Genomic DNA, 13,215 nt, shown 5'->3' on the forward strand with positions numbered 1-13,215 from the left:
GTAGATAGACGCCCCCGTCGCTTGGACTGAGCGCGCGAATGCACCTACGTGTTGTACAGTCTGCTGCTAGAGCTCTGCTCACAGTTAGCACATCGGTCTCCGGTATATCACAGAGAGAATAACAGAGGAGAACCCGAGATAAGGTTCTTCAACATTTTCCTGCAATGGCCGACAAGGAAGGTAAAGTGATGAGTTAATGTCAGGGGAAACATCGTGGAAACTCGACGGCTTTTCGTTTAGCTCGCAAAATGGCTAGCTTAGATAGCGGCTAGCTGCCGTGGCTTCTCGGTAGGCCTTTGGCAGTTATAACAAAAGCCGGGTACCCTGGTTTTTGTTTAACCTGTCACAATTTCAGTTTTATGTTGCAGTTGTAGTTTCCGCATTGTTTGACCCCGGTTTACATGGTCTGATATCATGTGTGTGCGAACAAGCCATACAGAGGTATGCTAAAGTTAGCAAGACCATTGTGGTTGAAGCATAATGGTAATTGCAACCGGGTAACGTCAAGCTAACCGTAAAATGCTTCAGTAGACGCTTCCATTCTGCTGCATACCAAACACTCACCAGTCAGTAGTCTAATAATGAAACGGATTGCCTGTTCAAACAAGCTCAAACAGCTGGTTATTTGATGGCTGTCAGTAATCTAATGGTCATAGTAGTTGTGTATTGTTAACTAATATCACACGGACACCTGTTGGCAAAACTGACATCTTTCTTTCCCTGTCTCCTCTCAGCAGGTGCATTTGATGATGCAGTGGAGGAGAGGGTAATAAATGAAGAGTACAAGATATGGAAGAAAAATACCCCCTTCCTGTATGACCTGGTGATGACCCACGCTTTGGAGTGGCCCAGTCTTACAGCCCAGTGGTTACCTGACGTCTCCAGGTACATATATACTAACAAATTTGAGCAGTTGTAAAGCTCATACCAGATTGTGTCATATAAATAATTGTAAATTGTGTAGATTTTAACAGTCCTCTCCTTCCTCCTTACCAGGCCAGAAGGAAAGGATTACAGTGTGCACAGACTGGTGTTGGGCACACACACATCTGATGAGCAGAATCACCTGGTCATTGCCAGTGTCCAGCTGCCCAATGATGATGCCCAGTTTGATGCTTCACACTATGACAGTGAAAAAGGAGGTAAGATACTTTTGTTGTTGACAGTACATATAAGAGTGAATAACTAGTTGATTTAAAACTACTGCATAAAAAGTTTAAACAGATCATTTTTGAGTTGCTAAGCACTACTAGTAAAGCATACAATCAAGTAACATTAAAATTTAGTTGTCTAAAGCAGTTATATTAAAGTGGCGGATGCTTCCTTTAACTTAACAGGGTTGCTGTCCTCCACATAGCTGTAAGATGGAATAATATGTCTTGGCTTTAGATGACTTTTACTCATGAACACATTTCTTGTGTGTCACCCCAGAGTTTGGAGGCTTTGGATCTGTCAGCGGCAAAATTGAGATTGAAATCAAGATCAGCCATGAAGGAGAGGTGAATCGGGCTCGCTACATGCCCCAAAACCCCTGCATAATCGCCACCAAAACCCCCACCTCAGATGTGCTGGTGTTTGACTACACCAAGCATCCTTCTAAGCCAGGTAAGTAGATCACAGGCACTTCATGTGTTGCATGTTTGATGAACACGTTTTGAAAATAAAGAGGGTTAATTGATGGCTTTTCAGAAACTACAGTGCAGTACCAATTATGATTTGTCGTTTTCAATAGATCCTTCTGGAGAGTGTCGCCCAGATTTGCGTCTCAGAGGTCACCAGAAAGAAGGATATGGTCTCTCCTGGAATCCAAATCTCTCTGGCTCTTTGCTTAGTGCATCAGATGATCATGTAAGAGCAGAATCTGGTTTTATGTTTTAACTTGAAAATGACCGACTTCAGTTTAAAGGATAAGTTTGGATTATACAGCTTTTGCATTGTTTATAGAATGAAGTAGAACAAAATACTCACCCAGAAGTGCTTCGGAAGATATTTAGATCCAAAATCGTGCCGCGGACGTCCATATAATGGCATCCATCGGGGCATAGACAGCGCCGCTCCTAAAACTGCATTAATCGTCCAACAACTCATGTTTTTCACCCATATTCCATCATTGTCCGCTCCGGGTTAGTCCTCTGCTGCAGTCTGTGTCACTCCATACAGCGCTGTGTGGCTGTAATGACCTCTGAACTCACGAAGACTTTGTTTACGTTTGCCCCTCAAAGAAAGGAGAAAGTGGAGTCAGCTCTCCAGAGAGCTGACTCCACATGCGCGGAGGGGCAAAGGTAAACAAAGTCTTTGTCAGTTCAGAGGTCAGTACAGCCACACAATGATGTCTGGAGTGACACAGACTGCCGCAGAGGACTAACTCGAAGTGGACCATGATGGAATATGGGTGAAAAACATGAGTTTTTGGACAATTAATGCAGTTTTAGGAGCGGCGCTGTCTATGCACCGATGGATCCCATTATACGGACGTCCGCTGCACGATTTTGGATCTAAATATCTCCTGAAGCACTGCTTGGATCAGGAAAGCCTACTTGGTGAGTATTTTGTTCTACTTCATTCTATAAACAATGTACAAGCTGTATAAACCGAACTTATCCTTTAACAGCAAACACGTTACTAATGATAAGATTCTAGCTGGATTTGTGGTGTTAAGACAATCTGACGGGTTGATGTGATGTTTTTTCATCTCTCCTGTACTGTAGACGGTCTGTCTGTGGGACATAAGTGCTGTGCCAAAAGAAGGGAAGGTGGTAGATGCAAAAACCATCTTCACTGGTCACACTGCTGTGGTGGAAGACGTGTCCTGGCACTTGCTTCATGAGTCACTTTTTGGATCTGTAGCAGATGACCAAAAGCTCATGATGTAAGTCTCTAGATATTGATCCAAGTCTGACAGGCAGATCGAAAATTACACCAGAAGGGTTGTGATTGTGAATACTTCAAATGATGTATTCTTTCATTGCCTCCTTGTTTTTTTTTTTTTTAAGCTGGGACACTCGTTCCAACAACACCTCTAAACCCAGCCATGCAGTTGATGCCCATACGGCGGAAGTCAACTGTTTGTCTTTTAACCCGTACAGCGAGTTCATCCTGGCCTCTGGCTCAGCAGACAAGGTAACTTATTACATCATTACATTGTAGTTTTCAGTCCTTGTATCAGTTAATTTTCTTGAGTGTATATCTGATGTGTTCTTTCTAAAAGTCTCTCACTACCTTAATGTATAAACCAGTAAAATGACTGCTATTTTGTGACTTCATTGATTGAAAAGAGTAAAAAGAAAGTAGTAGTAGTGTAAGTAATACCTTTGTCTTGTTCCCAGACTGTGGCTCTCTGGGACTTGAGAAACTTAAAACTGAAGCTGCATTCCTTTGAGTCGCACAAGGATGAGATCTTCCAGGTAAGACATGTATTCCTACAGATCTTTAATTTAATAACCAAGAAATCTTTTGCTGAGATCAATATAATATGTTAAAAACACTGGTAGGAATTGGATCACAATGAAACCATCTGAAATATTTAAAAGTCAAGATCTCCCACAGTTCTTCTTCCCAGTCATGTGAGAACAGCAGAATGCATAAAAATCTAAACCTACACCGCAATCTTTAAGAGAAACTTTAAGGTTGCTCTTCCACACAGAATAGGATTGACAACATTTTTATGTTTGTCTAAGTTTTTATTCAGGGGAACCTTATATCTGTCTTTGACATGTTTGTACAGGTTCAGTGGTCACCTCATAATGAGACCATACTGGCATCCAGTGGAACAGACCGCCGCCTCAATGTCTGGGACCTCAGGTAAGCACCTCTCAAGTCCATTGTCCACTGAAAGCAGCTGTTTCTTTTCTCTAGATTCCATCACAGGTGCCAGCTCATAAAAGTCCCATTCTTGCCTGTCAGTCAATGTCTTGCTTGTATTTGAGTAGAGCATTGCATGCACTTTATTCTTGACTTATATCTGAGGCATATTATGCTTTTTGTCCAGCAAACAAGTCATATTTATGAATGCAGATTTAAGTTGAACATGATATTAATGAAGTATTGTACTGATGAGTATAAAGTGTAAATCTTTGGTCTTGTTCGTGTAGCAAAATTGGAGAGGAGCAGTCACCAGAAGATGCAGAGGACGGCCCACCTGAGCTGCTGGTATGTCATTCATGCACCCTTAAATTTTCAATTCCTTATCTTTGCTAAATTTGTTTTTTTGTTTTTTTTCAACAAAAATTAAACCTGCTACTTTTTTCATTTAGTTTATCCATGGAGGCCACACAGCCAAGATCTCAGACTTTTCTTGGAACCCCAACGAGCCCTGGGTCATCTGCTCTGTGTCTGAAGATAACATCATGCAAGTCTGGCAGATGGTAAGACATCTAAAAGCACATCTCACTCAAACAGGATGGGAAGAGAAATTGATTGCCTGTTTGTTTTTTTGTGATTTAAAAGAAACTATTTTCCCAACAAAAGAAGTTTCAGAGCAGGCAGCTGTGCCATCATGATTCCTTTTCTTGCAAAAACTATAAACACAACTCTTGGATCAGAGCAGGCAGCTACTTATTTGCAGGGAAAGTTATGTCTGTGGAGGAGACTACAGCATTTCAACTGCGCTGAGTAAAACTCAGTCGAGACAACATTTTGCGAGACTGAGTCAGTTTGAGGCAGAACAAAGAAAAGAAAAAGGAGAGTCGGTAAGTGAACTTAGCCAGTTGTCTTTATTTTGTAACCCTGCAGTACTGTTTTTTTATGCACTGCAACGGTGATCAATAATGGTGTCAGAAAAGTTAAAGATTTGTTAGAAATGTAAGTCACATATTCTAAGCAAGATGTAGCTCTTGAAAAAACCCGTTATTTTTTTTCTGACTTGAACGATAAATAAGTTGTTTACTTTGTGAATATCTTAACCCTGTCACATTATTTGACTCTTCTGCCTTTTCTTTTTTAAGGCTGAGAACATCTACAATGATGAAGATCCAGAAGGCTCCACAGACCCTGAAGCCACAGCATGAGTTCATCTGCTGTGTATCTGAACCTACAACCTCATTACGAACTGCCAAACTGCCACCTCAGTAGTTCAGTGCAGCTACTTCTTCTCCTTCTTACCATCCCTCTTTACTTTTCTGGTGGGACACTGTCGTAAATCACTGTAAATACATGAACGATGATAGTCATGGGTAGCCATGTTCCCTGTTACAATGCTTCATTTGAAGAACTCTATTATCTGAGTAATTTGAAACTGAATTTTCAGATTGGCTCTCTTTTCCAAACTGATGTTTTAAAACAAAAGCTTTTCAATAATAAATAAAACATATTTATAGAGCCCAGCGTTTTGATCCCATTAACTATAAGAAGTTTTTCTTGTTTGTTAAGAGTGTGAACAGCGACCTCTGGTCATGTCTGAAATGTAGCAGAGAAGAATATCAAAGGAAAATTGCAGCCAAACATAATTAATTTGGTTACTGTCACTGAATCATTCAGAGACACTGTGTTAATGATTTTAAACGTCAGACAAGTGTTCCACATATTTTCCTCGCTGCAGTGTGGCCGTGACCTAAATTGTTCAAGAGTTTGATTTTCTCACCAGCTGTTTTTTTAAGAAAGTATTCAATTATGGAGTGAATCTCTGTTTGAAATGTCCATTGATGGTCCCACCTCTCCAGACTTAAGTCATTAAATAATCATTTAACTGTTTTTGTGATATAGATTAGTTGTTGAACTTTTTACATGTTCAATATTTGTACAGTGAGTGCATTCTTAATAAAAGTGTTTCATTAGTCTTTTGGTCCACTTGATGAACTGTTGTTTACATTTCTAATCATGAACAAGCGTCTAACATTTGAGTTATGGGGACAGGGTCTTGCTAAGTCTAAAAATATTCCAAACAACACTAAGAGATCTTTATTTTGAGTGAGATGGCAATGCCTTAAACCACTTCACTGAGAACTTTGTGTGTCTGGCATGACGTCTTGCTGCTTTCTCATCCTCAACCTTTCCTCACTTAATAAATCTTCCATCCGTTGTTTAGATCTTCAGCCGTGTTGCCCTTATAAGTACAGAGACCATCTCTGCACTTCATGCAGGGACATTAACTCATCAGCTGCACTCTGATTACAGCAAGCTGTCTTTATTCATGAAAAGCATACAAGTGATAAAGTTAGTCTTCAGTGGTTACAAACAGCCACAGTTTATTCAACAGCATGTCTAATGATAAATGTAAAGTGCATAAATAGAACCAAGGAGTTCGGTGGTGTGACAAAATGGACTTGATTGTCACAAATCTTAAAATAAAAACAATCAGTCACTTTGTTTCTGCTCATCATCACATTTATGGTCCTCAATGGCTTGCCTGTAGGAGGAAAAAAACCTTATAGTTTTCCTGTAGCAAAAATTTCTCAAATTTTGAAGTATATGCATAAATCTTACCTGTAAAGGATGACTCGTTTGGTTAGAATATCTCTTAATTCCTCAATTTCTTTAATTTTCTTTTTCTGAATCTTAAGCTCTGTCTTCAGCTCTCTGCTGGTTTCTTCCAGGGTGTGAACTCTCTCCTGCAAGAAAGACAGGATTGTTTTTTGGCAATCAGATGACTTGTTGATTTCTACATTCTGAAACATTTTGTCTCCGTCAAAAGCATCACATCTGTCAGCCTCTGCCCGTTTCTCGCAGCATCTTCCTTCTCTGATTTACTCACTGAACACCACTTGCCATGAGGCCTACCTTATACTGTCCCACATCCTCTCTCCTGTGTATGTACATAAGTTTGAGTTTTTCTTCCAAACAAGTCCTCTGGAGATTCAGTTTCTGGATCTCCTCCTTCAGTGGAATCAGCCGAATCTTCATCTCCTGGGCCTGCTCTTTGGCTTTCACCAAGGCTTCAGCTGTTACTTCCCTTCTCTTGAGCAAGGCAAGTAAAATGGGTTCATATCTGGCAAGACACCGATTCACAATTTAGCTGAGAAATGCATTGAGTGAATAAACTGGCACAAGGTAAAGTATTGTGGTGAAAAAGGAAAATACCTGTCCTCAAGGGCTTTCAGCCCACCCTGCAGATACTGCTGAATGTCCCCACAGGAGTGCCTCTTGCTCTGGGTCATCTCATCCTTGTTGTTGGACGGCTGACTGGAGCTCTGGGCAAGGAGCTCTGCTTGTAGACCTAAGAGTTGTTCCTGTTGAGCTGCTCTGAGCTTGGTGCGCTCCTCTGTCAGCTGGAGCACAAGTGACTTCAACTTTTCCTTGAAGAAAAGAAGAATATCACTTTATGAGGATGTTTTTCATGAAATTTGAGGACAAATGGAGGTTGCTCTTGTTTCTTACCTCTTCCCTCTTGAGCAGCCCCACCTCCCTGTGCTGCGTGTTGAGGGCAACCTGGTTGACAGCACACTCTCTTGCAATAGCGAACAGCCTCCTCTTCAGCTTCCTGAGCTCCTCTTGAAGCCCTTGCCTCTCCAGGTTTACCTTCCAGATCTGTTTCTCCTCCTCTGCTCTCTCAACCCTGAGGCACTGGATCTCCTTCCTCCTCTCCTCTCTTCTCCCCTCTTCCTCCTTCTTCAGTACGTTAATCAGCTCTGCAACTTTACGGTCTATCTGCTGCTCTGTCTCCTCTCCCTCTTCATTGCCCTCCTCTACCTCCTCTCTGTTTTTATCCCCTCTCAGCTTGAGCACCTCAGCCAGTAGCTCCTTCCTCCTCTTCTCTAACTGCTGCACCTCCTGTATGCACTCCTCCATCTGGGACCCCAGTGTGCATAGTTCGCTCATGCCAGATTCTAGGTTGGGGGAGTCATTTCTGAGCACCTGTTTGTCCTCAGATGAAAATTCACTTCTTACTTCAGTCCCTGTTAGGTCTGCCTTTGTGAAAGTGTCTGCATTAGTAAACATACATCCTGTCTTTGCTTCCCTACAGCACATTGGATCATTTTGTGGACCATCTAATGGCAATGATGGCTCTGAAAACCTAAACTGACCATCAAGAGCCCTCTGTGCTATTTCTGAACTCCCTTGCCCTTCAGATCTTTCCACTGAGGAGCCATCTGTGTTGTCACAGCTGAGCACAGGACACTGCTGCCTGTCATTTGTTGCTGAGTCAATTGTCACCTCATCTCTTCTTTCCCTGCAAACTGCATTCTTCCCTTCATAGGAATCCAATTTGAACGGATCAGTCTCCAACTTTGTTAACCTTTCGTGCCTGATAGGGACCAATGTTGTACCCCTGATGTGTACGTATTCCTGGGTTGCATCCGTTGCCCAGTCTTGGGGTTCAAAGTCCATCCCAGTTTCTTCCATACAGCTCTCAAGCATGGCCAACATCCCCACTAACTGGCCCTCGTACTCAACCATGGAGTCACTGAGTTTGTTACCCGCTGATGTGAGAGGCATCTCTTTCTGGTGAGAAATGTCAGTAGTCATCCCACACCTGTCGATGAGCTGGTCCAAGCCTTGAGCCTGGCCTTGTGCCGCCTGGTCTTCTGGCCCAGCTCCATCCATTTGAGTGTCGATGTAACTCGTAGAGAGGTATGTATGGGGAGAAACGCCTGGTTCTTGGTAGCTGTCCATTGAGAGGACTTCTTCTCTGTGGCATTGGGCTGTTTCTGTCAGGTTTGTGTCATTGTAACTGGCGGAGAATCTAGAGCCAAAAGTGAGGCCGGTTAGCTCTTCACAGCTCCTCAGTAATTCATCCATCTCCTGTAAGTACGGCTTAATCACTGCAGATTGATTCAGTTGTGTTCTCATGAGGCTGAATCCAGACTGAGCTGTGTGACACTCGTTTTGTTCCATGGGGGTTCTGTCTGGATCTGCATCCTCTTCTTTGATGAAGAGGGGCTCGAACCCAGTCAGCGAAATATCATCCATGTCTTCCATGGGTGTAACTGATGAAAATCTTCTGAACAGGCTAGGAGTCTCCTTTACAACTGTTTCATACCTTCAACAGCAGATGGACATGTTAGACAGGACAGCTGATGGAAAACATGTTAAACAAATACAAAGCCAGACATTGATGACATGTCAAAAGTGTTGTTGGATCTATACTTTTACCAGACATCTGTTACAGCTATTTGGTGTAAATAGCATTAGCAGGCATGCAGAGCCAAGCAAAGGGACAGTTTAGCAGAGGATATACCACCAGCAGCTGTTCTGCTTGGCCACATGCCCCAGTGACCAACACACACCCAAACAAGTTTACTCATTTGAGACATGATCACCATTATAAACACATGCAAACAGCTCTGGTCTACAGCTCCAACAGGTGGCATTGAACAGATTACTTTGGAGAACAAACTATCACAACATGTCACTGTGTCGATGGATGGGCAATGGGACTCATCCCTTGTGGAAAAGCAAGCTGTAATCCCCCCCTTCAAGTGTTTGCCAAGACTGGGCATGAACTCTCAGTGGAGTAAATTTATCAAATTGACCCAATACTGTCATCGCTTGAAAATTAGTCATGTAAAAAGGGCACAGAGATGAGTGTGACATTCATATAATGGCAGCTGCCTCCATGCCCACTTGAGCAAAAGGTGTAGGGCAGGAGTGGACACAACTCACATTCCTTTAGAAGTCCACCACATAAAGACGGCACCAATGCCTGTATTTGCTGTGAACTGTAAACATTTACTTCTGTAGTCCTCAATGAAACAAAACATAAGCTTGATGTTTTGTGAAGTGAAAAATCAGCTCTTACTTATTTAACAGATAGCTCTGGAAAGCAGCGTGCATGGTTTGTGATTTTTTCATGAATTACTTTTACATTGAATCAAAATGAAACATTTAACAAACTAGCACTGCACTTACTTCTTTGCTTGCGCCTTGCGTCCTTTTAAGGTATCCTGTGGATGAATTGGTCAGAAATGAGTTGCGGTGCAAAGACAAAACAAAGTGAGCGGCAAAGAGTGAGCGGGAGCAGATGAACTGAGAGAGGAGGGGGAATTCAAGACCGTTGACCCAGCCTCTCTCTCAGTCAGCGTGCTGCTATGTGTGACCATGACTACCTCAAATCTGGTCAGGGTTATTTTTAAACACTGGGTGCAAATTCGCCCTCTAAAAATACTGGATACCTCATTGTTTCTCTTGGTTGTTTATCTAAATTGAGTCTCTCTCTTCGAGGACTTTTCAACAACTTTCTTCCTATAACCAGGAAAAATCTTCATACACTTTCTTGACACAAAGGGAGTAATGTGCCCTAACCCAAGACATCGGAGTTACACTGGAGGTAGATTTACATTAGGTAGTCTAGCTGCTGGATTTATATCACCTCCTTTTGCATCTGAGGAATTTCACAAACATGTCTTAGGTTGAAACTTTAATCCCACATTGACTCAAGGAATCACAGCTGTTTGCATTCATTGTGCCAGTTAAGTGGTGTGTGTGTTTATGATGAAAGAAGACATGGATCCAGGATTCCACCCATGCCTCTTCATTATCGAGCGGTCTTTAAATAGGTGCCTGCGATTTTCTGGCAGCTTCCCACAGAAGGGTTGGTTTTCACCTAAACTTTTGACCTCAACAGTGGACAACAGATGGTCTTGTATTGTCTGAACAGGGCGTGGAAGAGGTTTGAAAACATGTGAGGGTATGTGGAAGATTGAATACAGTGGGAAAGAGTATTGGAGGCACTGGAAACAAATGTATTAAGTGGAAAAGTGATTAATGTCTTAAATTGGAAAGGCAAAGATTACTATTTTTACTCTAAAAACATGGTTTAGTTTTTATTCTGCTTCTCTTTGATTAACATTTTAGTTGCATTCAGAATATTTTTTTGATGTTTTTCTCCTTTTTGTTCTTCATATCTCCACATCATACAACTGTTTTATTTTTTCATCACAGATTGAGAAACACTGTAATACAGCCAGACAACACTAGATGGCGTCAGAGTTGAGTTTTGAGTCCTTTTGTCTTCAGGGTGACATAATGGGAATGAAAACATCTTTCCAAGTCTGGTTGTAGGTTACTTTTCTGACAGCTATTAGCTTCATATGCTGTCTTTGCAGTACAATTTCATGCTGCAACCAAAGTAGATGATACACCTTGTTCTGTAGACACAGAATGATATTAGATCAATGCTGTCTTATCAAATGTGTCTCTAACATCAATTTTTTGCCTTCCCAAAAAAGGAAGAAAGACTATCAACTTTTTTGCTGTTTTTTTTTTTTAAAATAAAATCAAATTTTCAAATGTACTTTAGTGAAAGTCCTAGTTTAGAATATCTTCATAGTTTTTTTCACTAAGTTCGTGTATTTGGTGTTGACACCCTTCAGAAAGTGACGGTCATGCCTTTGACATTCTGAGTCACTGTTTCCATGATGAGATTATGTCCCTTGTGCTCAAACAGAGATGTAATGTTTATCTAATTCAGCCATCTTGACTACTGAGACCCAGTGTTTTGGCAAGTCTGGGCTTTGAGAGAGAGTAAGACAGTAATTTACATGGAGCTGTGTCCGGGGATTATCCGCCTCAGAAATGCTGCGTTGTTGCAGACCTTCTTGGTTGAAGAGACCAGCATTGATAGTCTTCTTCACTTGTCCGCCTTAAAAATAATCTTTTCAAATCTCTTCAGCTTTTCTCTCTTTTCCTTGAGGATGGTGAGCTCACCAGTGTGTGCGTGTGTGAGTGGGGGTGTATTGTAGGACTAGGGGGAAATCAAATATTTTAGGGGGGCGTTGTGGTCTAGCACTGAATGTCCCACTGAGATAGGCCATATGCCGGACATTCATTTGGACCGGTCTGTTACTGTCTGCTCCAACCTGCAGTACAGTCCAAACTCAGCAGAACATACTGCCAGTATGTTCCCCTGTTTCTCCTCTCGTTTCAGTCCTGTCATATTTATCCTAAGGCATCAATGAAACATGAAGGGTCTTTGTGTCATATCCTCAGACATGAAGGTCTGGTAGCTTAAACTATCTTTAATAGATTACAACCTTTGTAGAGTAATGTATGGTGCATGTTTTATGAAAATGGGAACAAAAACGAGATCAGTTTTGCCTGTTTATTTTGTGACTCCTCTGACAACTAGTAGGTTATTTGTGGACTACTGGGCACTATGTGTCACTACTTTCTGAAACCACACTGTCTGAAACTATATTTACAGCAATGTGAAACTTTCAGAAAACAAGCATGTTATTCAGTGTTTGCTTTAACATTTTTTTAGGGATGGTCAAAAGACAGTATCCCTCCTGTTTCATCTAAAAAGAAACATGTATCTAGCACACATCATCAAAGAAACACCATTAATAGACCACTTGCAACCACAACACAAAGACATCTCAGCAATCCCAGTTTTTATTTGGGATGAGCATCTTCATGTTGAGATCTGAGTTGCAGTGCAGCCGCCCATCACTTGCTGGAGCTATAACCACAGAGATCAGAGACTTTTATAATTCCATACTCTACTATCTGGATGTAAACAAGCACAGATGACAGCTCACAGTGACACACAGCTTGGCAGCATTTTGATTGAGATAATAGAGATACATTTATATTAAGGCAGATTTACTCTAATGGGGCAGTAAATGCCAAAAGCAGCATGTGTCGACCTGCAGAGGCTCTGCTAATGTTGGCCATGTTTAGCAAATCAGTTTGAGATAATTTGACCTCAGACTCATACTGTGTTCAGTTATGTTGAATAACTGTTGAGGGTTTTCAACAACAATTTATTTAATCAGTGATATTCTCTTGTTTCACTTCCATATCTTTTATACCTTTTGCACTGGTCATACTATAAATAACCCTCTTAATTTGCCACTGAGATATCTCTGATATGGTCATTGAAATTTAGCAGGAAACAAAAACACACTTCTTTAAACTGGTTATTTTGTCCTCTCACTTTGTTTTTCCTCCCTGGTTATGTTCTGTGTCATGGAGCATTGTCTCACTGTAGTTAATTTTAATGGCAGTGGCCTTTTGAGTGCTTATTTTACAGAGCGTGCCTGGACTACACAGTTGTCAGCCACCGTCTTCCTTCTGTCAGCAGCCACCCAGTGTTTGTACCAGCTAACATTAGGTTCTTCAGGGATTACTTAGTATAATAGAGTAAGGGGCCCTTTGTTTTTGTTGTGTTTTGATGTGTTTTTCCACTCCTCTGGATTGGGCATGTTTCCTCTATTTAAAGATGGTGGACATTCTTACCCCTAAAAAGACACAGACTACCACAGTTTGTTCCCACAACTCTCAGACTATTATAACTCGTGGAAAACTCTGTTGTCAATGAAGCTGCTTCTGTTGAAATCA

General features: G+C 41.5%; 2 protein-coding genes across 2 annotated transcripts; one reads left to right on the top strand and one right to left on the bottom strand.

Moving 5' to 3' along the window:
* rbbp4 (retinoblastoma binding protein 4) lies at positions 1-5,772 on the top strand. Its single transcript, XM_074687193.1, has 12 exons — positions 1-180; positions 735-885; positions 997-1,142; positions 1,432-1,605; positions 1,733-1,848; positions 2,709-2,869; positions 2,994-3,120; positions 3,327-3,404; positions 3,725-3,801; positions 4,092-4,149; positions 4,254-4,364; positions 4,944-5,772. Exons 1-12 carry the CDS (start codon positions 165-167, stop codon positions 5,004-5,006), a joined length of 1,278 nt encoding a protein of 425 aa, XP_074543294.1. The 5' UTR covers positions 1-164; the 3' UTR covers positions 5,007-5,772.
* A 369-nt stretch (positions 5,773-6,141) lies between these two features.
* On the bottom strand, positions 6,142-9,884 carry sync (syncoilin, intermediate filament protein). Its single transcript, XM_074687192.1, has 6 exons — positions 9,784-9,884; positions 7,312-8,914; positions 7,015-7,229; positions 6,715-6,922; positions 6,421-6,545; positions 6,142-6,343 (listed from the first exon to the last, which is right to left on the bottom strand). The coding sequence occupies exons 2-6, from the start codon at positions 8,851-8,853 to the stop codon at positions 6,292-6,294; spliced, it is 2,142 nt and encodes a 713-aa protein (XP_074543293.1). The 5' UTR covers positions 8,854-8,914; positions 9,784-9,884; the 3' UTR covers positions 6,142-6,291.
* Positions 9,885-13,215: the final 3,331 nt, after the last annotated feature.

The sequence above is a fragment of the Halichoeres trimaculatus genome, unplaced genomic scaffold (assembly GCF_033239565.1).
Source record: "Halichoeres trimaculatus isolate MK-OKI-2021-1 unplaced genomic scaffold, fHalTri1.1 fHalTri1_scaffold_14, whole genome shotgun sequence".
NCBI lineage: Eukaryota > Metazoa > Chordata > Actinopteri > Labriformes > Labridae > Halichoeres > Halichoeres trimaculatus.